General features: G+C 42.1%; 1 protein-coding gene across 3 annotated transcripts in view; it reads right to left on the reverse strand.

Annotated features, from left to right (window-relative positions):
- The window catches only part of GABBR2 (gamma-aminobutyric acid type B receptor subunit 2), a 454,308-nt gene extending 428,140 nt beyond the window's left edge, over window positions 1-26,168 (reverse strand). The window contains exons 1-2 of one of the 3 annotated variants that reach the window (XM_086895763.1): window positions 25,781-26,168; window positions 25,049-25,364 (exon numbers count right to left, since the gene is read on the reverse strand). In XM_086895763.1, the coding sequence (XP_086751889.1) occupies window positions 25,049-25,363 (315 nt within the window). In that variant the 5' untranslated portion in view covers window position 25,364; window positions 25,781-26,168. Of the gene's footprint in view, window positions 1-25,048; window positions 25,368-25,780 lie in introns of all 3 variants that reach the window. The other 2 variants (XM_086895774.1, XM_086895781.1) reach the window with 2 other exon arrangements.

Genomic DNA, 26,168 nt, shown 5'->3' on the forward strand with positions numbered 1-26,168 from the left:
AAGAATGAAAGCACTCTCAATAACGATCAAGGCAGAAAACTCCCCAAACGCAAATGAAAAGTAAAGGAGAATTGTCTTAAGCCAAAGGAGGGTAAATTTAGATTAGATAGCAGGAAGAAATTCTTTGCTATAAGGAGGGTGAGCCCTTGGAACAGGTTGGCTAGGGAGGCTGCAGATGCCCCACCCCTGGAATTGCTCAAGACCAGGTTGGATGGGGCTCTGAATCTAGTGAGAAGTGTCCCTGCCCAGGGCAAGGGGGTTAGAACTACATGATCTTAAGGTCCCTTCCAACCCAAACAATTCTATGATTCTCTGATTCTATGATTCTATGATTGATTCTATGGTTCTGTGATTCTATGAATGGGAGCTTTAGAAATATCACAATACCTAATTTTATTACAAGCTTTCTTGCAGGGATTGAAAGAAATGCCTATAAATCAAAAGAGCTCTCATACAGGACAGCTGAAACGCAATGCAAGCAAATAGTCATTCAGATTTTGTATTCATAACTAGCCACAGTCCCATTCCTTCTCCTTTATACTACACAGCTACATATATTTACACATACAGGCTTTCTAGGTAAGCAAAGTCAAAGAACAAAATGTCTATCATATTGTTTCCACTGAGATAAATGGGTATTTATACATACAGTGTTCTGTAAATAAAGATTAACAATCTTGCAATGATGTGTGAAACACTATAAAGTCTTAAAATATCCTTCATTTCTCATGCTGAGTTTTTTTCATCAAGGGGATGGGTTTCAAACTGATTTTTAGCAGAAAAGGTCATACTGTGGTTCTGTCTATCAAGAAAATTCAGACTGAGACAACTGTAGTCTTTAATGGGTACAATATTTTGTGATAGATACAGACTGTATGTCAGCATTATGTGAACTCAGAAGTGTAAGTGTGAAATGACAGCTCAAGGACATGGCAAAACTTCTAGAGACACTTTCACCTTTGTATGCAATTTTTAAATAAATAGGGTTCTTCCTGTATCAGATGTGTATCCCATTTGCTCCTTGGACCTCCACAAGTCAGTAGGAACAGCAGAGCCAATTGCTGTGGGAACCTTGCTTCTACAACGTGAGGTTAAAGCAGGAGTCAAGTAGGGGAATGGAGAAGAGTGATGCTCCTCTGTTGTCTCTCCAGAAAGCTAATTTGATGAATGGTGTAACTCCTGAAAATTCTGCCTTGCAGCAAGAAAATAAAAGCACTTCCTCTGTTTATCACAGCCAATAGAAAGTGGGGAGAGGAACATGATCCACAATCAATATACAGAGATCACACTGTGATCTTAAATCTAACAGAAACCATTATATATTACAACTGAAATACAAAATCAGCAAGGTTTAACCAGAAATAACATGTTAAATTGCCTATTGGTACAGCTTTGCAAAAAAATGCAGTAAATTCTCTTCATCCTTGGATGACTCTGAATAAAAATTGCACATCTTTCAAAAAGATAAATTACAATTCTGAGGGAGACTGGTGAATGTGCTGCAGGAATCTCTTGATGGATAGAATACCTGGTCTGTGGAAGGCTAATGATGTCAAGATTTCCATATTTTGTAAATTAATCTTCTGCTAGGTTTTTGACCCCATTAGGACAGCCAACAGTAACAACAAAAACTAGGCAAGAAAAAGTTCTTTTTATAAGTATCTCCTAAGACTTCTACATGATGATCACTGCCAAGTTTAAAACCATTGCTGATGTACTAATAGCTACATGCAAGCATCCCTTTCAAGGCAAACACTTTTCTTTTTGCATTTCATTCATCTAGTTTTCTCTGCTGCTTGGTATGTGGGTTGTGCTACAAAGGAGAGGCTTTCTGGTATTTCTACCAGTTCATCCCATGATTTGCCATAAGAAAGTTCTTTGCATGACCTTTTAATAACTAGATCTTAGTCCCAGGGATAAAACCTGTTGTGTCACCCAGCTCTAAAGCACGTCTGTATTATAGCACCACTTTGATTACAGCTACCAGCACACCAAAGGTAAGAGAAACAACCCCCTTGACTTTTATGTTTTCCCATTGCATTTCTATCCACCCTACAAGTTATATGTCTTCATCAATACTGCCTTTCAGGTTTTGGGGAGAGAAGCTCACACTGAAGTCAATTACTTTGGCTGTGGCTGTGGTTTCTGTCTATGCAGACTTAAAGATCAGATCTTTTTAAGGCACCTTTAGCTTGTTTCAGTAAAACTATCCTTTCTGTAAATGTGAACTGGAACAAGAGTACTTTTCCCACTGTTATGCAAGTACTTATATGATTGCTTCAATCAATAAGGTTTAAATAATTTAATACATATCACATGAATATTATAAATCGATTCCATCTGCCTGTCAGATCTTAATCTGAGTTTTCTTATGTATCAAGAAATTCTTGTTTCTATTAGTTTTGTTTTAAAGAATAAGGACATCATTTGGAACAAAATGGTAAGTGCAATTCAATGTCCCTGTCTTCATAATAAAAATAAACAAATATTTATTGGGAGATAATTTAATTACAAAACTGAGAAAATAATCAGAAAAGCCTCATGGCTTTCCTTAAATGATGCATTTAACATAGTTTTCAGAAGCTCTTCCATTCCAGACTGAAATCTATGAAATACACTTGGTAAAGTACTATAGCAATACTGGATCCACTCAGCAACAAGAAGCCAATTCCTAACAAAAATGTGAATAAAAATTAATTTCTCTCTTCTTCCTGTTGCTAAATACCTCTGGAGTTAATATCCCTCACTACAGCTTCAAGTCCCACTTCTCCAAATACTTCAAGCCCTCTGATCACATTTGTGTCTCTAAACTTCTCATGGTTTAGCTGGTACTAAGCCATGCACTCCTAAAGGATTCCTGTGCTTGGAAGATGCTCATAAGACATCGGGGTGACATTTTTCCTGATCCTTCTTGTTTTAGAACCCTGTGAAACGCCTACTTCTTCTTCACAACATTTCATCGGCCTCCTGTTGATGACTCTCTTCTCTTGGATCCCTGCCTCTCTCCGTACTGTGGGCTGATGAGAAATCACAGAGCACCCGGAGTCAAGGGTCATGGCAGGAGAGAGGAGCTCTGGAGCAGCAGTGATGTGAGCCAAGACAGAGCATATGATAACTGAGAGCAAAAAGACCCCAGCATGGGAAATGGGAGTAAGAGCCACAAATGGAGGAAATGAGCAGCAGGACTGAGTTCTTTGACTATGATGGACATAGAAGATCTGATGAATAACTTCAACTGGATATGAACAACCTGAGAAAAAAGTGCTACATTCCTTTTTTAAAAAAATTCCAGATTACTTCTGTATAATTAAAATATTTACTGTGCATCTCCATCAAAAAAAGAAGATGTTTTTAAAGGTATGGTATCAGCTGGTATCAGAGCAGTGAAAAGATGGTACCTGAAAGTAAAAGACACTTTTAGTTTAAAAGATTGCCTATGCAAAAGAAATGCAAAAAAGTTTAATTGTGATGCAAAGCCAAAATGTCTAATCCTTCAGCAGAACCACTCAAATCAACCAAGTGGTCTTGCCACCTCCTACTTTGAAACAAACCCTAGTTTACTTCTCCTGTACTAGTTGTCCAGCAGGTCACCATTTTCAGAGCAGTGTGTGAGGCTGCCGCTCTTTAGCCTAGCCACAAATGATCCAGAACTTAACAACAGGCTTTGTGGGTTTTTTTAATTCTTTGTCTTCACAGGGCCTCTGCATTGTTTTATCACTGCTTTACAGTGAAAGCTAAGGAAATTGCAAGATGTGCCTGAGTGACAGCAGAGTGGAGATGTCACTGGTGGTATTTCTTTAGAGACTGACTGCTCAAGTGACAAATTGAAATCAAGCAAATTGCTCCAAAAGCAACACTACTCACCAGAGACTTGGATCCATTCAAACATAATATACCAGCATTAAACCTTGAAGTTGCCCTAAACAAAGCATACTTAAATACAACAACTTTTCCAAAATCTTATTGTTCTGATGTATCACCCTTTTTATTGTCAAATTCAAAGGGAGGCTATTTTATGAAACTTTCACAATGAAGATCACTAAATATTTATGTGCAGAATTTCACAGAAGGAGAACATCCATGAGGAGATATGAGCAGAGAGGTGCAGAACAGGATCAAGTGATTTGTGAAGTTTTGCAAGTGGTTTTCATGTTATTAGGAACAGAAAATCCCAAACATTGGATTTCTCCATGAAAGAAAATTCTGAAAATAATTCATTTTTCATTGACAGGAATGTTTAATCTTCATAAAAACAGTAATTCAAATTTTGGGTTTTTTTTTAAATTTTGAATTTAATATGGAATGTAGAGAAAAACACTGACATCTAAACTGAAACTGATTTTGAAAAGAAAATACAAGAGCATGCAATTTCAAAAATCATGTCAAGACTGTCTAAACTATCCTTCCTTGATTTTTGAAATTAAGGTGTGGTGATAGTAATGTGGTTTCCCAGTGTTTGTGATTTTGAAACAAACTGTGCTCTGCATGAATAGTTCTCCTCATAATTTTCTCAGGAGCTGCAAGCAAGACCAGAGAGCGGGACACGTTTCCCCAGCATCACAACATTTCATCCATGGAAAGGCTTTAATTGGTGAAGCCCAGGCACAGCCCCACAGCACGTGGCAGCAGAAGCCCATCCTCAGCTCAGGTGAGGGACAGCCTGCCTGACCACAGGGTGGGCACAGAAAAGTTTCCTGGTGTGCTCTCCTGGCCGCTGTGCTGACACCACCCTGCTGCCCCACACACCACAGGACGCTGCTGCCGTGGTTTCCAGGCTTTTCTGGCTACACATGAAAGACCAAGAAGAGTATTTTGTAACCTTCACTAAAGGTGAAGTGGGAATGGTGGGAAGTGAGCCCTCTGGACTATCTGCTGAAACCCACAGAGAGCCAGAGGTGATGGAAATGGATTGTTACTACAGGGTTTTACATTAAAATTTCCCTAGACACCTACAGTAGTCTCTAGCTGACGTAATACAGACCTCCACATAGGAGACATCTGCATCTACACTAGCCAGCTGAGGTTTCCTCTATGCTTCACAAAAAAAAGAAAAAAAAATATAAATAAATAGGCTTTCTCTAGTATACAATTCTTTTTATCTTAAAAATAGTCACCTAAAATAGGTTAGATGAATTTTTCCACATAAAAGTGCCTACTCCTTGATGGCACAAGAACCCTGGCACACTAGCTGAAGGGAGATATCCCCAGGCCACATTTCCCAGCCCAGGTCAGATCAAGCCCAGAGCCCCTCTGCCCTGAACATGCCTGGGAACATCCCTGGCATCACAGAGCCAAACCCCTCTCCTGAGCTGTCAGCCCTCATTGCATTCCTCAACCAACTCCTCTGCTCAAATTCCTTATGGCTCAGAAGCAGTAAAAGGAAAACAAAAATGCCAAGCCCAAGTAATTTTTCTCACACCAGATGTCTGCATGTACAGCACTCATACGGGTAAGGTGCATTAAACACAGCCGTTTCAAAGGCCTGAAATAAATGAAAGGTGACGCTAAGAAGACAGAGTAAAAAGACAGAATTACATCAGTGAATAAAGACTGACTCTTCTGGGGACAAAAGTTAAGAAAAGCCACTGTCTTTCTGCTATATGAGAAGCAGCTCAAATAACATTTAGAAAGGGTTAACATAGGGCAGCTGTGCACCCTTTGTGCAGCTCTGAAACCCTGCTGCACTGGAAACATGACAATAAAGCTGAAACTGTATACTTTTCATGACAATTCAAAACAACTGTTTATAAGGAATTTAGCCAGGCTTGTCACAATTTTTTCTTAAGTATATGGTTTGGAAAGCAAAGAGATATTGCCAGGAATCATAATTAAGTATTTTTGGGTTGAAAAATATAGACAACATAGCACTTTTCTTCCTGTTTTCAGTTAGACTTTTCCAATAATAAGGATAGTGATATGACAATTAAGGAAAGCTAAAATTAGCATTTTGACGAGTATTTCATGGTTCACAATTTTCATGCCTATAATCCTATACTGAGAAACTGCATTCTCTGAGAGGCAAAATAGAATAACTTGTTCATGTGAATGCTAGATGTCAAGAACTGATTTACCAAGTACATGGTCTTTTAATAACTTCCTAGGTCATCAATTTACAGAAGTTTTCTATCTCTCACATCTACAAAACGGGATGTTTTTGTTTCCTATGCCTGTCTTGGCAAACTGTTTCATGAAGCATCCCAGAAGGCAGGAATGTGCAAGGTGGAGTTACACATCGTAACACAACGAGTTGCACACAGGAAAACCGGACGCTGTTTCGTCTTATTTACGGGACAGTGCTGGTGATGTATCCTAACATCACTGCAAAATGCCCGTGCTTTGAAGTAATTAATATACATGTACAACCCAAAAACAGTGTAATGCTTCAGTTTATTGCATCTTGAGCCTGAAGCAGATTTTTTTTCTTATTTAGGTAGGATAAGTAACAGTATGCCTTGAAATTTTCACTTTAGAAATAATTTGCTTATCAATGTCACTTTCAGTGACTGCTCCACTGCTGGGTTTTAGGGGGTTTGGGGGAGGGAGGTTTGCATTTGTTTAATAAGAATGAAAATATATGCCTTTACATGAGTTGACACACAGCTATCATGTTATTGTGTCATTCCATTACAAAGGAATCAAGTTTACTAACGAAGAAAAGACAACCAGCTTTTAAGTCAGACTGGGATATGTCGTAGCACTCCTGTCAGAAATGATACACATTAGGATAGACTCAGCCTAGTGTCAGCTAGCAATCTGAGTGCAAATCAGTGCTGCTTAGAAAATCCCAGTGGTAAAGTCTATTAGTTTGCTCAGGCCATGCCCTAATTACAGCATGTAAACCTTTCTTGTTAACACCTGCTAATAAAGCCCTGGCTTCACATTGCTTTAACCAGATGCTAACTCAGAAAACTAGGTAAGAATAGAAAAACAATTTTGAAGAACCAACATACTGTTCTTGACACAACAGTAAAACTATTTTTAGACTTGCTTAAGTCTAGTAAGCCTGTAAGAATCCACCAGCCTGATCACCCTGAGGACAGCATAGAAGGGGAGACTCCAGATGTCAGCCATACGGTGAAAGACAAAAATAAAGTGATACTCAGACAGCTCAATTATACCTGGCTGCCCACTCCCATGGGTGAAAATCTCAAGGGCATAATTTCCCCTACTGCACTAAAAAGCTGCTCCATGGCTGGATTCACAAATCTGCAGAAGGCAGCTTTTATGCCTTCCCACATCCTTTGTCCATATTTCAAGGATTGTGTCTATATTTCAAGGATTTGAGCTCTCCACACAACCCAGGTACAGCCCTCCTTCAGTTAGAGCACGGAAACAAACCTCCTCAAGCTGCCACTGCTTGGGGTGGCTGGAATAGAGAGATACATCAGTCCTGTTAACAATGTCCTTCTGGTACAAATAAATAAACATTGCAGACATAGATGTACCATTTGAAGGACCAGCAGCCATTTACCAAACTACAAGATCATTTTCATTTGCTTGCTTTTCATTCATAATGAATATTTAAGCTTTTTTTTTTTTTTTTTTTTACATGGAAGTGCTACATCATGAGTTTTTAAGGGAGTCCCACTTAAAAGGAATTGACAACACAGTAATTAGGAAATGCACATTTAATCACGGGAGACCTGAGAGACATCATTCAAAGAGAGCATGCCATTCTCAGCTCAGTGCCAAAGCCACCAGGTTATAAAGTACCCTGCTGAAGGAAGCTTCCCAAAGGCTCCTGATTGAAACAGCTTCATTCAATACAAAGAATTCAGACAGCTCTTGCAAGAATGCTCCCCTTGCCTCTTGATTACCACCCACATTCTGGAGTAGTGGCAGCTTAATTAGTTGAAATAAAACAGTAGCAAAGCCAAAGACTGAACACCCTGCACAAAACATCCTACCTTTGGGCAGGGCAGTGCTCCCTCCTAGGCAACAGAGAATGTCCAAAACTTCAGGGGCTCAGGGTAGAGCACAACTCTCCTTCCTCTGCTCTGCTCGTGAATGAAGCTACAAACACTGTTTTCAAGCCCTGCACATCATTATGTGTTGGGAATCATGATTTCTTTCAATTTATTTCATTTCAGCAAAAGCAACATAAATATTTTTACATGTAACTTTTCTCTCTTCCTAGTGAATGATGCCCAAAAGTCAATTTTCTGTCCCCCTCATGGTAGATCTTGCATCCGAAGTCAAGTATCCCTATTTTCTACTTGAAAGGTAGCTAATCCAAAGGTTGTAAAAGATCACATATGGCAAGTCTAGGTTCACAGAATTAAAAAGAAAACCAGAATCAGCTCTCTTGCATTCATACTGTCCCTGAGAAACAATTAAATGCAAAGACCTCTGCAGCACATCTGTAATCAGTACTCAAAACTCAAGAGTGTGTACTCTACTCTCAGAATCAGGAAGAAAAATCAGGAATTTTAAGGATTCACATTCTGCTAATATGTTACAAGTCACCATGACATGTCTTTTGCCAGGAGTTATTTAAAAAAACATAATCATAGATTACTTCAGTATTTTAATTCAAACTGGGAGGTCAGTGCAACAGAGCTGAAGTTCTGCAATTCAAATCCACTGAATATTTATGTGGGGAAAAATATTTTGGAGTTGCTCCCAGACCCAGAAGCTATGTAAACACAATTAGCAAATAAACATCCACCTCCACAAAACTGCCCATAGCCCAACCGAAGCACTGAATCTGAGCAAATAAAAGAAGGTTTTAATTGCTGTACACTTAACCTCATATCCACATTTTCCATCTATTTAAGCTGAAATGTAACTGAAATGTTACTCTTTTTACATGAGAAACTAAGAAACACACGTTTTTCAAGGCTGCATATCTATAATTACATTTCCAATAGGAACATACAGACAAATAAACAAAGCGGCAAATTGTATTAAAAGTAATTTACAAGACAGGTAGTTTTTTAATGAGAACATGTAGCTGATGCATTTGTGTTCCATTATTAAACATGGAGGCAATCCTCCAGTAATTTTATAGCATATGGGTTCATGTTTGTTATATGTTAAGCACTTCAGAAATGATACATAAGTGCTTATGAACCAAATACACTATTAAAATTACATTCTAATTTCTCCCTTGGCTAATTTTCTAGAGTTTCAAAAGAAGACATATAATACCTTCTTCCCATTATATAATGCAGCACAACTGTTATTGGTGTAATAATGTCAAATTTTAATGACTTCATCATAACAGTACATTCCATGTTTAAAGATTTATAGATAAGCAAACATGTTGAGACACACTACTTTGCAACTTCAAAATATTAAGCGGCCTGGAAGTGTGTATGATGGTGGGTATCACCACATACCACTGATGTGGGAGACAGAAATTCATCTCAGTGACAATCTCCTTGAGAATACGTTTACAATCCCAGATCACCCTGATATGTCAGCTCCTCCTTTTAATTTTGTCACAATTCTTCTGGCCTATTCTACTAAAAGACAGGTTTTAGAAACAGACTGCTTTAATTTCTGTACAGAAGATGAAGAGATATCTCAGTTCTAGAAGAAGCTTCTCTCAAATTTGAAATTATTGTAAAAACAGATATCATCTCAATATATCCAGCTTCTCAGAACCCTCATCTCTCATATCAGACTCTAATTTTTTTTTAAACTGGCAAGCAAAGCTCTACACCACCACCCTGCTTCGACAGCACAGCACAGGCTGCTCTCCTGCTCATGCAGAAGCAGGAAGAGAAAGGCAGTGATCTGTAAAGCTGTCACCATGGAAAGCTGGAAGAACAAGATGCAGAAGACAGTGCAGAAGAATAGAGTCACTCGGCAAGCCATGGATTTGGGAATGACTTTCTGGGTACCTCAAACGCTCCCCAAGAGCTGAAGCTGTTTGCCAACCCCCCCTAATTCGCACACTCTTTATTATTCCTGCTTCCAGCACCAGGAGGGCACCACTGCAAGGCAAGATCCACATCGCAGTCAGGCATCCACCCAAGAGCCCAGACACTGCTGGACAGCCACATTTGCTCTACTTCAGCAGAGCAGAGTTTGCCAGGAAGGGGTTCTGTCACAAGCATTCTGAAGGGCTCACAGAGGAGGCTCAAACACTGCACAACTCTACACCTACATCCATTTACCTGTGTGTCATGGAATGATACCTGGAGTTCATAGTTCTTCAGCATCCATCTATGCTTGTATAAATGTTTCAAGGCTAAATGGACCGCGGGCAACACATCTGCCGTAAGGTTTTTCTGATCGATCAGGCAGCTGTTGGGTAAAAGCCCAAGAAGAGAGAGGCGAGTCCGATTCAGTTCCTCGGAGCACCTAATTATTAGTAACATAAACAGCATCAGAGTGTCTAGTTTCCAGCTCCAGAAAACCATCTTTTTTTGTGCTTTTCTTCTTTTTCTTTCTCTTCCCCAGCAGTCCACATGCCTGAAGAGAAGGCCTTAGATTCCCCGGTTGCCCGACATTTTGCGGCTTTCCTTTGCTTCAGTCAGCTGTGTCCCTCTAAGAAAGCAGCTAATTGTTATTAAAGGATAAAGACCTCTCTACGACTGGCTTTTCCAATTTGGACAGTAATCCAGCTCACAGCAGTGCTGTGAATCAATACTTCACAAGAATAATCTCTAGGCAAATTGCTCTGCCAAGTCTAATTTTAAACATGTGTCATTTTAAACATTCTGTAGGAGAAATATTCAACCATAGGTGACAAATCAATACACGAACTCATATGATTCCTTTGAAAATAGATATTCTAGGGGTTGATCAAAGTGGTTGCATACTGAACTCACATTTGAGTTGCACACAGCAACCTGTATGCCACTGGGTCAGAAGACTGCCTCAGTTTATCTTGCACAAACACATTTTCTGTTGGCTTCGTACACATCAAACAGAGAATATGAAGTCTTTCATATCGATTTTATATATTTCTAGTGCAAATTATATATTTTCAGCTCAAAGCTGTACATCCTTTTTGTCAGAAACCCCATGCTTTCCTTAAAATCAGTGGTAGTTGTGAGAAAACTCAGCATTCAGGCCTTCTCCTCCCATCTACAGGCACATAGCTTTTGACAGGCATTTCACATATTGTTGTAGCTAGCTAAGTAATTTCAACACACTATTTGCAGTTTTCCAAGTAATATGCCAGGCTACGAAATGGAACGGATGCTGTACACACAGAAATGCAGAGAAAATAGTAATGCTGGAGAAAATCTTCCCTGCTGCTAATCAAAACTCAGCAGGGTGAGAAGGGATTATACATGGGATCACCACACCATAGAAGATCCTGCACCTCTGCTCCCCAGGACTCTCAGCCTTCCTCACCCCTCAGAGCAGCAGCATCTTCCCTGCCCGTTTCACAGCAGCAATGCCTCTGTTCTCGTGGAGGCAGTCACCCCTCTACTCCATTCAAGCAGCCAGCTCTCCCCATCCCCAGGAAGCCCCTACTGCCATGCTGTCATAGGAGAGGGGAGGAAACCCAAGGGCCACGCCTAGGGGCACGGAGAGGAAGGAAATCTGGGAGATGCTTGCTTCTCCGAGTAGAAAAAAAGCTCTGACTTTCAGCAAGTCTCATTATGTATGCAGCTGAAAAGCAAATTGCTTCACCGTCTTGTGGAAATTCAAGGTTTCAGAAGAATTCCCTGTGCCAAGCTGGGATGGAAACCCAAAACCTCAAAGGTTTTCATGACTCAATAATCTGAAAGGAAAACAAATGGAAGGGCTCATAAGCAGAAGGTTAATTTGGTATAAATCAAATTTGAAATTATATGTTCAGAGCCTGGCAATTTATTTTGTGAATGGCTGACATTTTTTTTTAAAAAGAAAGCATTAGTTTGCTGCAGAAAGTAAGGGTAGCTTGTCTAATTTTAATTTTAAAAACACGGTGTTCCAGGTCAACAAATTATTCTGAAACTGACGTGCAACTAAGAAGTTTTTACAGAAAATCTCCACATAAATTCTAGCCATAAACATTCTAATTTATAATTACAATATATATGTCACATGACACGAGGGCATGGAAGTAAATTAAAATGAATGAAATAATAATGTATAAAAAAACAAAAACAGTCTACCTTGGGCCCAGCAAATGGCTCCAAGCAGGAGACACACTCAATTAATCACTAATTGTCCACAGAGACCCTTCTGCCAATGCACCTGTGCAAGTGGATGGACAAGAAAGGAGCTCAATGCATTCTTGCACACAAACACAAGGTGAAATAGAAATACCCTTGCTTAGGGTGAAGGAAATAACTTTTTCATAATCTTTGTGGTTTTTCATCACCATTGCCCATAGTCAGAAAGCAGCAAGGCTGTGTGGAGCCCTTCGTGTGGGGAAGGAGATACTGGTTTTCTTCCTGTACAAGGCTATGGTCAAATCAAATGCAGGAAGATCAAATTTTATTATGGGTATTTCCTAAACCGAGAAATTTAACACGTTGTCTCGGCACAATACTAAGTAGGAAGCATGCTCTCATAGCACAGACTGCACAGCAACAATTTAACACAATGACTTAATAGGTATTTTCCATTCCAATGCCTTATGATTCTATAATGTGATTACTGAAAACATAATTTTAAAGACTTTTTTTTTTAACTTAAGATGAAATTCTTCCCTGAGCAGAGGGCCAGTATAGGCCAAGATATTGCTTAAATCCCATTTAATACCTTTCTTAAATGGGCTTAAATGGGATTTTGTTGGTGAATAGTCCTTGGACCAGCCTTCCTTACCAGCATCATTTCAGCATTGACTACACTAATGAAGAAGAGAAGAGATGAGAGCAGGCATTCCTGCTGCCAAACCTCAGCAGCTAAGGTCTTCTTCCTATGCCCAAATCTTCTCACCAGCTAAGTGAGAACATGAGGCTCCATTGAGTCATAGCTTTGGCTCACAGGTAGGCAACAAAAAAAAATGTGGTTTGACTATCCAATACCCTCTTAAGCATTCAAAAAGACACAAATCTGCCACCACCCTTCACTGAACCCCTTATGCTTAGCCAGTGCCTTTAAATTCATGAGAGGGCAAAGGCGAATCAGAGGTGATGAAATAACTGTCAGCACCATATGGATGGACACACATTTAAGGGAGCATCACCTTATTCTATAGATTCATGATCAGCTTCAACCTAGACCAATCTTATTCTCTTCTGGTGCAACTTCTGTGTGCCTCAGCATTGCTGCATTTAACCTGTGCCTGGCAAAGGAGCAAACAAGATTATGAACTAGAGCAGCCTCCTGTCACTGGTGTTCTGAAAATATGTTTCTTGACAGAAATATTTAATTATCTAACCAGACAATTGTTTCTTACATAGTATTTTTATTGCTAACTAATCCTGTAAAACTTGCATCAAAACAAGATGTTGTGTTTTTGTTTTTATGAATAAAATAGCTATATTTGCCATGCTCATGGTTGATCATACAGGTATAATCTTAATTTTCAGAATAGCATCTCCTGAGGCTGAATACCTACGCAAGCACATAACTAACCTCTGTTACTGATGCCTTGAGAAGGCTGACCTAGAACAGAGGCTAGACAGAGTAAAGAATAAAGTAGGTATTTATTGAAAGGCCTTAAAGGATACACCTTGGGCAGTACAAGAGCCTGGCCAGGGCTACACCCAAGATAGACCTAAAAATGGTCACAAAATGGACAACTGGTCATTAGGTCTCACATTGCTATAAGCTTTGGTCCATCTGCATATTGGGGTTAATTGTCTGATCACTGCTTCAGGTTATGAAATCACATCCTTCTTGTTTTCTCTCTTTAGTCCACTGTTGTTTATGGTTTTGGGCCTGAAACTTGTAACAATTGTCCTTGGTATCAAGATAGAAAAGGAATTGTTTTGTCTACCTACTCCGTCAAGAGAGCTCACTAACACTTATTATGAAGCTCAAAACTACACACCTAGGCACCACAGAATATGAAAAATAGGAAAGCTAAAACTTAAGGCATCATTACACATTTGAAGATAGAGTCTTTCAAGTGAGTTTGCCCAATACCCTCAAAATTTATTACTAAAATATAACAGTGGTGAAATTTTAAGATGATAAATCAACTCACTGCATCTTACATACATTTCTCAAATGTGAAGCCTTTGAAACAGCACTAACTTTGAAACTTGATTTCAGTGTTAGAAAAAGAAGGTCATTTGACTTTAAACACTGCCTTCCATACTGTTCTGGGGGGTATTACCAAACATCAATCACTGTTGTTCAGTACATTAAAGTAGCTTTTCTAAGATTTAGCTGAAAACTTAGGACAGAGCTGGTGACCAGATGACTCACTGTTGGCATCTCCTTTGTGAGCTCCACACAAACTGAGTAATATTCAGTAAGGGGAAACTGTAGGAGGAATTGTGCTCCCTTGTAGAAGCACAATTCCCAAGAACTTAAAAATAGAAAAAACCCCTAACACCTGGCATAAATGTGTTGTCCATAGCCAATACTTTCTAAAGGCAAAAGGAGTGATCTTTTCAGTGTTGTCCTCCTTGCCACATTATCCTCTAATTTTATAGCATTTAAAATTCAGTTCTCAATCCCCTGATCAGTATTTCTGAACTGTAAATCACTTAAACAGTTATTAGTTCATGTAAAAGCTTGATTATAGACTGTATTAACTGTGTTAAAGGCTGGCTATATATTTAAGCTATATGTCACCTCACGCCTCCCACACACAGCTTCCTCCCCCTTGAGTAACACCCATTAACATTTATAGGATGTTCTAATCCCAGCCTCACATGTTAGTTTTTTTCAAAGCAGGTTATCATTCACCCTTTCTGTTCCCACGTGTCTCTGCTCTTGTTGCTTAATCGCTCGGTGTAATTACAATACAGAGCACTCTTCTTTCCTAAGAAGCCTTGGTAATGCACTGGAAACCAACAAATTTATTGTGGATGGCAACTCCTGTTCTGACAGTGAGACCAAGCCTCTACCTACTGCCAAGAGCAGCTTCACTATCAAGACACTACCATCTGCTGTAACATGTCCCAGCTTTTTAAGTGGCTGCTATCCAGATAAAATGATTTACCTCCTATAGCACCATCCAAATGCACAGGCTATCTACATCCACCTGTCCTGCCAAGTCTCACTAGATTTGCTTGCAGCTGGAGAGGTTCACTTTGAGAGAGAAAATGAGAATTTAGTTTTGCCTCAAACCCTAGTGTCTCACTCCTTGTGTGTAGGCTGAAAATCTCTCTACCTCCTCTCCCTCTTTCCCAGCAGTGCAACACACAGAGATCAAATTAATTTCCTCCATTCTGAACAGAAGGCTTGAAGAAAAGAGATAAAATTACTAGTGTATACGGTGAGATTACTCCTGAAGTAATAGATGAAATTCTAGTGGCAGCATTTTGAGAATGAAGATGACAAACTGCAAAAGACTGAGAAGAAACACACAAGAATACATAAAATGCTGAGAAAAAAAACAAAAAAAACCCCAAAAAACCCTCACGAAATCAGCAATTCATTCTATCTAGTTTAATGTTCAGAGGTGGCTTAATCTGTAACTTGCTCTATAGTGGATGAAAGAATGATTTCTAATAATACCAAACTTTTGAACAGTTAAGGAAAACCCACTTTCTACCCCTTGGTAAACTATCCTCTTTTAATGAAATAACTTTTTTTAGATCTGGTAAAAAAAGATGTTTGCTGCTGTAACTTCAGCAAGGGCTTCTGCTGACATTGAGATAAGACCTCCTGAAACCCACCAGTGACATAATTATGCCAGGCATAGAGACCTGCCTTCAGTAACAAGGCCCTAGGGACACAGTACTCCCACCATGTCACTCCTTTTGTTTACTTCATACAAGCTGTTATTTTTGCCAAGGTCAAACACACCATTTTCAGAGAACTGTTAATTATAGAAACGACTAATTTTTGATTGTTTTTTTAAAAATACCCATACCTTGCAAATTTCTCAACTGCAAGATCCTTGAGATGTAATAATTTAATTTAAAAAGATATTTAATACTGCCATTGATCCTGAAAGGATTTCTATCCCAAAGGCTGAGTGAAATCAGCATTTTATTCCACCAGGCAATTTGAAACTGTAAAGCAAGTAAAGATGAGTGCCTTTGTTCTTAATTAAAAGTGGCAATTCTAGGTCTCCTCCTCATAGAAGCATTGCATTTTCATAGGTGGGCTGGCTTTCTAAAGTGCTGAGCATTCAGCAATTCCCACTGTTGTTGACAGAAAATGCAAATCACTCTGTGCTTTTGGAAAGCAAATCTTTAGTCCAGGGACCTAACTAGAAAGTCTTAATAAAAAATAAAGTAAAAAAGTTATGTCATAGCAGACACTATTAGCATGCTTCACAGCAAAAAATGAGGAGCAGAGGGGAGCTTGGCCAAGTTTAAAGATGCAAAACTTTCTGTATCACTTTATATATAGGCAGCTATTGGAACTTAATTTATTTTGCTACATCACACAAAGTCTTGCTGCCACTAGCACATCCCTCCAGATTAGATTCTCACCAACAACATGGAATTTTGTCCTGCTTACAATTACAAGAAAGAAAGAAAGTGGATGGGGAAAATAAGAGGAAGTTGGCTTTCTCTCTTGATCAACCTCCTGTAAATAATTAATACTTCAGGCTTGCCAAATTCACAGGGGAAAATAGAAAGCAAAACCCAAAGTGATTTTAGAGTACTTTAAAATCATATGGAAGACCCCACAAAAACACAGAGCTTGATATTTTTATACTATATCTGTATACTAAAATATACCTACACGGTGCTGGTAAGATAAACACAAGTACACATCTGAATGGCAGTGCTTGAAAAATGTTACATGCTGCCTTTTATACCACACTAAGTGTTAGTCTCTCAAAAATTGTCCCTTCATATACAGTAAAGATAGTAAAGAAAGAGATTTATTCTTTGCTAGAAAAACACTTAATTCCCTGTGAAAACAGGAGCAGTAAACAGTGGAAAGGAAGTTAATTAGCATCCCAAAAGGGGCTTCTTACTACTTCTCCCTGGAGGTTTTCGATGTAAAATGGTTACTTAGACACCTATTGTGTGTATGAATCTTCACATAATTCTGTAGTTCAACGAAGCTGCAGCAGAAGCTGAGGACTACCCTAGGTAAATGGTAAATTAGAACACGTAATTACTTTAAGGACATAAAAGATTCAACAAATAGATTCTTTTAGAGATGTGTGGTGGTGTTTATTTGATAAATAAAATGAGATAATGGAAATAACTTAGACACAATAAGTTCCTCTGATGGGCATTGTGGCAAAAAGGGTCTTACAAAAAAGGTGGAGGTAAAAAGAAAATCAGTTCAGCCAAGAATTCAAAAAACGTTCTGCAGAAGCATCTACTCAGTGACACAGCACATGAGCCAGGCAGACCCAGCTTGCAAAGAAGCAAGCATACAAGGATTTCACATAAAGTCTGTGTGACAATCTGACAAAGTGAAGAAGTCTTCTGATTCCATCACGATCCAATCCATCTGAGTGCTTCATACAAGGGGAGGATCCCCCAGACAGCCATAAAAGTCAGGAAGTCTTGATCCCCCCTCTTTTGCTGGTGATGTCTCAAGCCTGTAGCTGGTAAGGTATTGCAGGGAGGGCAGTAGATGTAAAAAAAAAAATTGGAGCTGCCACTCTCACAGCTTCAGTGGCTGCAGGGTCAGCAGAGTTTAAGCTGGAAATAACAATGGACTTTTAAAAGGATTTCAAACAAACCACAGAGCAAAGTTGTCCAGGGACAAGGAACTGGGGGGATCCTTAAGACAAGATCGAAAGGTTTTCTGAAGTGCATATTCTAGCTTGCAGCAGAGTGGGCAGAAATACCCAGCTGAAATACATGGTCTGTATTGTAAAATGTGGATAATTCTAATGGTCCTTTGATCTTAGAACTCATTAATTATTTAAGGAAAGTAGCATGGCCATAGTGAGGAACCTAAGTTTTCTAATCCTATCACTCAAAGTCATGATGTTCACTTTAAAGCAATTAGTCCATTATCTGGGCCTTCATCTCTCAGAAGCCTCAGTAGCAACACTTTGGACAGCCCTGCTGAATTAGCCCCCACAGTCTTCATTCTTTGTGAGTACAGTTTTCAGGCAGAAGGTGAAGATTTGTCTTTAACTTGTTAGCTTTCCTCTTCACATTTGAGCAAACTTATTTGAAAAATACTATGGATAAAATTGTCAGAAGTAAAGGCTGATGATAATGAAAAATTAATGGCACAAAAATTGAGCATCAATCACTGATTTAGCAATGACATTACATGGCTATTCCATCACAAGGGGAAAAAAATAAATTTAAAAAAATGTTTTATAGTCAGTATGTCCTATTTCCACTCAGCAGGCAGTATCAAGCAGTCCCCAAATCCAGATCCAGATCTTACCCACAGCAAAAGCTTTTGCAAGTAGAGAAATCTCTGCTTAGCAAAGAAGGCATCCCCTAAGTGTCAGCAACATGGCAAGGGGAGACACAGGGTGACTGAAAACGCATTCCACCTGTTCTTAGAGGCACCACCTTCTTTAAGTCATAGTAAAGGTGCAGCTGAATGAGCTTGTTTCAGGAGTCAGGCTACTGGGCCATTAATGCTGGAGCCCAAGAACCACAAAGGTACTGCAAATCTCATTTCTAGCTCAGCTAGACCCACAAATCAGAGAACAGTGCATCTGGCTGCTGAGAAGTTTGAGGCTCTGTCACTGGTTTAGTTCCAAGATTCCTGGTACAAAAATAAATTTGAAAAAATGTGATGTATGTGCACTGCACCATCTCAGTTTGGAATCCCAGTTTGAAATAAGCTTCCTGGGATATATGGAGCTGCTGCGTATTAACAGACATCTCCACAAGATTGAGTCATAGCTGTGCTCACTGATCTCAGTACACATCTCTGCTAGCTCCAGCTGCCCCAAAAATAATCCCAGTCACAAGGAATCATGGGGGATTTTCCTCTGGTAGCTTTCACCACTTGATTCCTTGAGCCAGGCCTCTGCATGCAATGGTTCAACCCTTCCCAAGGAAAAGAATCTCCTTTCCTGTCATAGCAATCATCTCCACTTGAGTTTTCATGAAAGACCTACTTGATTCCCAGATTCTATAGTTTGCTCAAAGGTGTTATTCTTCTGCCTCATGCCATGGAAACATCCATAAAGCAATGAAATTGAAAGCAGAGAAGAAAATTTGATATGCAATGATATTTATCATCATACTCAGATTATTAATGCAAGATTGTGCCTTGTAGCCTTGACATGCAATGCTATTTATGATGTCATTCCAAACAGTTACATGTATTTAATTAAAACAATATAAATTGCGTATCAACAACTTTCTTTGTGAATGCCATCATTAAATCTCTCTCATCTAGCTCCTTCCTCTCTGTTTTCCTGTTGCAAATATTTTTGGTACAGCTATCACCAGGATATTACACCCCATCTTTTCCATGAACTTGAGTAATTAACTCTGGCTGGTAACCATATAAGAGGACAGGGTTTTCTACTCTTTCTTCAAATGCAAATAGATACTACTTCCTAGATTTATTCCAAAAAATAGGTTTTTCCGTGCTGATGGAGCGTGTTTGGCATTTGAATCAAAAGATTCCATAACAGTGTGTTTTGCAGTATGCATAGGATAAGTTATACAAGAAATTGCAAGACATATGCCAGAAACTGGCTTTAATCTCTTTGCAGAGATATTTAGAGGATATACATTCTGCAGGTCTGGGATCCGCACCCAGAGGAGTGGGTGCAGTGAATACATGATTTCTCTCTTCTCCCCACCCACATCTTAACATCAGCGGAGAAGCCAGCACAGAATTAACATAAACACTTAACTTTTAGATTATTCCCTCCAAGTTTACAAAACTCCAAAGCAAAAGAAGGTTATGTCGTAAACGGAGTCATGCTACGCGGAAGTCAAAGGGGACACTGACTATTTAAAGAAGTATGTCCCTTCCAAGCAGGGTGTCGCCAGCAGAGCAGACAGTGACTGTCACCATACAGGCAGTGTAGTGCATTTTAATGCCTCGCTCTCTGCAAATATCAGACAGCACAAGTACTCGGTAATATTTAAAGGTAAGAAATTACCCAACTAGCTCAACATATGCCAGACACACGCTCACCTGACGATACAAGAACAAGTCTGCCAGCTCTGTCTGCTGTAAACTGGACCCTCTTTCAGGCCCTGCCATCTCCCGTGTATTCAGCTGTTACCCTCAGATGACCACAACACTGCCTTACCTGTGCCACTGTGAGCCCTCCAGAGAGCAAAGTAAGGCTCCAGACAATATAGTGCTCAGAGCACTCACAAACATGAGAGGGCTCACCCCCAGAGACCCCACCTGATTTTGGTACATCATGCTTCCTCTTGCAAATCCAGGGACTGCTAGAGGGACTTGGATCGATGCCTCCAAAGACAGAGGGCCTAACCAGCACATCACATGCACTTCTTTAGGGGGTGGGGCTGCCCTTGCTCAGCCCTGTTACAGTAATGGTGGAGTTTTTCAGACAGCAACCAGCAGATGTTTGTCCTTCTCTGAGGATTACCGTGTGGAGCTCCAGTGGACAGACACCTTATTCTGTACTACTGACACAAACCTGCTCTCCTGTATCCAGAATGTGTTCTCCATACTTAGCAAAAATGAATAGATCTCTTACTTCCACTTGCGGGGACAAGACATGAGTGGATTTTGTTGACACCACTCATGACTGGATTTTCTGGAAGAGGCATCTTTATTTGGGGGCTCAGGGTCCTTTAAAACTTAGAATAGCTGGTAAGAATTACTCAGATGAGTGCACGGCCTTTCTTAAGCTTTGAGAGTTTTACTGAAAACACATGCACTTTTTTAGCAAAAAAGAAGAAGGAAACAAAATCATACTACACCTAGACTGCAATTTCTTGTCAGATAAATTACTTAGTTACAGAATAGAAAAAGGCAAATATGTATCAAATATCAATAAGCTCACCTTTTCCTCCAGATTTTGTGGAGTCCTGTGCATTTTCCAGAGCTCACCTCTCTATGCAACCCACTACTTAAAGGTATTAGAATGTATTATTTCACAAAGATGAGATTATATCACGATTACCACAAAGGTATTTGTTGTAGTTAGAGAAAATTAAACAATCTCATCCCCCTAGTACAAATATTCTTTCCTCTTTGTGGAAGAAAGACTTTCCACTTACTTCAGAAAGACTATTTTTTTTAGCTTGTCAACACTCACTTTGATCTTCAGAAACAAATTCTTTTTTGACTATGCATGTCTAGATTCAAAACAAACTCACACTGTCTGCGTACCACTTGCAGAACTGCTCCTACAAGAAATCAGAAAATTCAGTGCCTACTTGAGGGTAGATGTCCCAATGTAGAAGGACAGATATCCAACTTCTATTAACTTCCCTTGCATTCTTCCACAATGCTTCTTCCTCCAGTTATTATATGGCCAGTTTTTGCCAGATGCAAATCAAATACTGTTGAAATTGATAATAGGCTTCACTAGAATGATTAATTCCTTTATTTTAGGCTTTTTTTCCTCCAAGAGATGTGTGTCAGGGTGCTTATACTGAAATCATCTTTCCCGATTTATGTGCTTTTTGCGCTATATCTAGTGTTTGTAGAGGTTTTTCTTTCACTATCTTGCGAATATTTCCTTGCTTTTTTAACCAACTGGAGCTACAATCACAGGGATGGAAAAAAAAAAAAGAAAAGAACTATTGTATCATGGTTGTTGATCTGAAGCCATAAACTATCAAGCACCCCTAACTTCTAGGACTTGGTCCAAGGGCCGCTGGAATCAGTGCATTACTGCCATTAATTTCAATAGGGTTTGGATGAGACTCTTTAGAGATGATCACTTTGTAAATTCTTTAGTTTCTAAAATAACACAATTATGAAATTTTTCCCAAGAGAAAAATCTAGAGAGAGACTCCCACTCTCATTGGAAGGAACAGCACAAAGTAAAGTCACTTAGACCAGAGTTCTGCAAATGCCCACATTTTAGCTTTGGTTTATTGGCTGAGTCTGCATAGGAATGCCCAAATAGGTAAAGACATGCCCATGAAGTAGCAAAATAGCCTGGATCAGGATCACACTCCAAGCACATTTAAAGATAAAAAAATACTCAAAACAGAAGCCTTTGCATTTTGTGATGTAACCTGTGGTCATATTTCATAACAAACATGTAATTCACACAATCTCAACTGAGACATAAACTAAACATTGTACTTAAGTGCTTAATTCAATTTAAATGCTTTGAGAAACACTAGAGCTGCTGCTCATATCCTCAAAGGTTAATGAGTTCAAGTGCTCACAAACAGCAGCTGACCTTAGAAGGCACACTGCAGTTCTTCAGATGGTTGGTCAGAAAGGGATTATAATGCTTCCTTATAACAAACCAGAACTATCAAACCAGCCAGAATATTCAGTTAAATCCTGACAGAATTAACCTGAATGCATAATAGTTTGGGGTTTGGTTTGGTTTTTTTTTCAATCTAGTCTGCTTATTTCATTATTGTTTTTCACAAGCACTTAGTTAAAGCATTACGGGGAATTGCAATACAAGGATCAGACTGCAACAACGAGGGATTTTGGAGAGACACAAGGGAGAATACATGAGTTAGTAAATCACTGCCATACATTTCCATTTATAAATACACTAAAATTATTTCTCAAGCTATTAAAGAAATCCCATGTGTTCAAGGCTCTACATTCTCTCTTTCAAGAGCCAGCAGTGTCACAAGCACCACCTGTGAAGCCCTGAGAGGGAGAACTACTCCCTGGTCTCTGATTATGCAATGATAAGGATCCAGGCCCTTCGGGCATATCTATTTATTGGCAGCCTCAGAAAATAGGCTGAGAATCAAGTGGGCACAATGAGCCAGCTACCATCCTCCTTACTGTAAGTGCACCAAAGGAAAAAGGTAATGTCTGAACCGAGGGAAAAAGTTTGTGCTGCCATTAGGTATTTAATGGCTATTCCAGGCAGTAGTCTATTCCGTTTGGGTGCAGTCAATCTAGTACTCTTCATGGACACTAACTTATTTACTTGTCACTGCTAAGCACGCAATAATGATCCAACTGTACTCCAAACATACATATGTTCGCCTGACTTAGCATTCCATAACCATCCATTTATTAATTGCTCAAAAGCATTCAAAGCAACACAGCAAGCTGGCAACATGACCCTGATTTCTTATGTCCCTGGAGTACAAAACAGTAAAAATGCAGTTTTTAAGAAACTGATACTCATTCCAGAACAAACAGGGTAATTTTTTTCCTGATTATTTTAATGATCACTACCTAGTTCAGAACCCAAAATCTCTATTAAGAATGTCACAATATTTTGACTGCAATAAAGTGCAGCACCTTATTGATTAAGATGTTACTGTATGAAGAAGGGACATCCTGACTAGGCATCTCTAATTCCTATACACATGTTATTTTTGCAATAATTCTGTCCAAGGGAAGAACTAATATAGAATAACATCACAAAAACAGGATTAGGAGAACTGTGATTTTTTTCCTAACACGCATCTCACTTCATGAGACAAGTAATGCCATTCAGAAAATCCCCCATAATTCTTTTCATTACAATTGCAGAGTTCCCTGAGATTCATTTTTTTTAAGGAAACAAGCAGCTACTCTAGGCTGATCTTCCCCGTATTCCCTGTCAGTATCTAGTCTTGTTCACACAACACAACAAGGATGGCAATCTGCTCCTTCCTAAGTGACATCTTCAGCAGTATTGCCCTCCGTGCATTTCTGCTCAGAGAAATGCAAAAAAGAAAAACCACTACGACAAATGTGTATCAATAAAAAGCGGCCACCCTGGAAGGAGAGGCTTTCGGCAGTCATTTCAGGGACGGAAACACTGTAACGAAGCAGTACAGCCTGTCATTGCTGCTCTCAGCTTGCTCCCCCCGGACCCTGAGAACCGAAGAGGAGTAGACAGGGGCTTCCTTAAATTACAGCCGGGAAAGATTTTCAGCAGCCACTTGCTTTACCGGGGGTTGTCTTGGAAGCGAGCCCCGGCCGCCAGCATTACACAAGAAGCGACTGCCATCTTCAGGGGAGCCCCGGTACCGGAGCCGCGCGTACCCTCCGCAAACACACAGCTACTGAAGTTGTGACAAAAACCGAAGGCAGTTGTGGGCGGGTGGTAGCGGCAACCAACTCGACAAACCCTTCGCCTCGCTCCCCGCCTCTCTCTCCCAGGTGAAGGGAATGAGTTTCCTCGCTCAGCGGAGCTCCCCCGTCTCTCGGCGCTGACGGCCGGGCGCAGGCAGCGCTCCGGAACGGGGGCAGCCATCCCGCCGCGCTGGCGGCGCTCCGCGGGGACCGGCACTGCAAATTTAGTTCTTCCCGAGAAGCGAGCGCCTCCGCGCCCCGCCGCCACCGCCCGCCGCGCACCCCCGGGCGAGCGCTCAGCCGCTCCCGCCGGAGGGCAGGGACGGGGGGAAACTCAGCGAACCCCTGCGAGAGCCTCCCCGCCTCCTCCTCGAGCTACGGCCGCGCTCGCTGCCCTTGGCGTCCCGCCGCCGCATGGCATGAGCCGGGTTGGCAGCGTGAGCCCGTTGGCGGAGCGGGGGAGCGAGCGGAGCGCCCGGCGTGCATCTGTTGCTGAGCGGGTGGCGGCTGGCAGAGCGATGCGGCCGCGGCTTCGCCGGGCGAGGCAGCTTTCCTCCCACCGCTGTACGTGCGTGCCAAGGGCAGCGGATCCCAGCCGCCGCCGCCAAGCACCCCCGCCGCCCGGGCAGCCGTCCGGGCCCACCCCCGCGCTGCAGGCGGCTCCCGGACAGGAGCGCTCCTGGGGCGGCGGGGCGAGCCCCAGCTGCCGGGGCAGCCGCTCCCGGTAATAGCGGGAGGGCAGGATACGGCCCGCCGGCTGCGCGTCCTCCCCCTCCGCCGCCGGTCCCCGCACATCTGCCGGCAGCCCGCGGGGCCGGGCGGGCAAGGCGGTCCGGAGGCGGCGCGCACGGCCCCGCCGGCAGCCGCAGCCCCGGCCCGGGCGTCCCCGCTGCCCTTGCGCCCCTGTACCCGCAGCGCCCCGGGACTGGGCGGCGGCGCCTCCCCCTGCGCCCGGCGGCGCGGGGGCCGCGGCGGTCCCTACCTCCGTGTCGTAGAGCCGCAGGTCCAGGAAATAGGGGTTGAGCAGGGACTCGTTGCGGATCTGATCCATGGCCAGCTGCACGGCGGGCAGCACTCCCCGGCCGATCCTGCTCTTCTGGTCCTCCTCGGACTGGCTGAGCGGCATCAAGCCCATGATGGAGATCGGCGTGGTGGCGTTGGGGGGCAGCCCGGCCGCCCCCCGGGAGCTGCCCCGCGGCCAGCCCCAGCCCGGCGGCGCCCAGCCCAGGCACAGGAGCAGCAGTAGCATGGCAGGGTTGGAGGTGGCAGCGGCCGGTCTCCGCGGAGAGGGATGCATGCTGCTGGATGGGGAGGAGGAGGAGGAGGAGAACTGAGGGTGGGGGAACGGGCTGAGCGGCGGAAGAGAGCCGAGCCCCTCTCAGTCTGGGCGCATCCCCCGGCGGCAGAAGCCAAGGCGGGAGGAAAAGATCTGCCTCTCTCCGCTTCCTCGGGAGCCTCGGGGTCTCCTCTCTCTTCCCCCCCCCCCCTCCCCTCCCCTGGCAATAATCCTTCTGGCAATGGCGCCTACTCCTTCCCAGGTCTGCCAGCTGCAACCACCAGGAGCAATAAATAAATAAATAACCACCACCACGCACACACAGACACGCTCCCCACCACCCTCCTCCGCTCTCCCCGGCGGCACAGCAAGGGAGCGGGACCTGCCTCTGCCTCCCCGGCAGCTCTCCCCCCCTCTCCGCTCAGGGAGGGACAGCACCTCTCAGGCGCGGGGGGGGGAGCCGAGCAGCCCTCATTGAACACCTCCTTCCTTCCCCCTCTTCCTCCTCCTCCTCCAAAAGGGTGAAAAGGGAAAAAAAAAAAAAAAAAAAAAAGAAGGGATGCTCCGGCAGAAAACGCCGAAGAGGAAAAAGCCCCCGCTAGAGCCGGGGAGGCGGAGGAGGGGAGCTGTGCCGAGCCGGGGCGGGGGTGCTAATGCCGCATTCCGCGGGATCCGGGGCAGCCCCCGCCGCGGGAGCGAGGTGCCGCCTGCGCCCTTCCTCCGGCTCGGGCAAAGCCTCCGGGCAGGCTGCGCTGCCGGGGGCAGAGCAGAGTGTGCGGCGGCGGGGGCCGGACCGAGCTCCCCCTTCACGGCATCAGCGTCGGCT

Source organism: Cyanistes caeruleus, chromosome 1 (assembly GCF_971803275.1).
Source record: "Cyanistes caeruleus chromosome 1, bCyaCae1.hap1.1, whole genome shotgun sequence".
NCBI lineage: Eukaryota > Metazoa > Chordata > Aves > Passeriformes > Paridae > Cyanistes > Cyanistes caeruleus.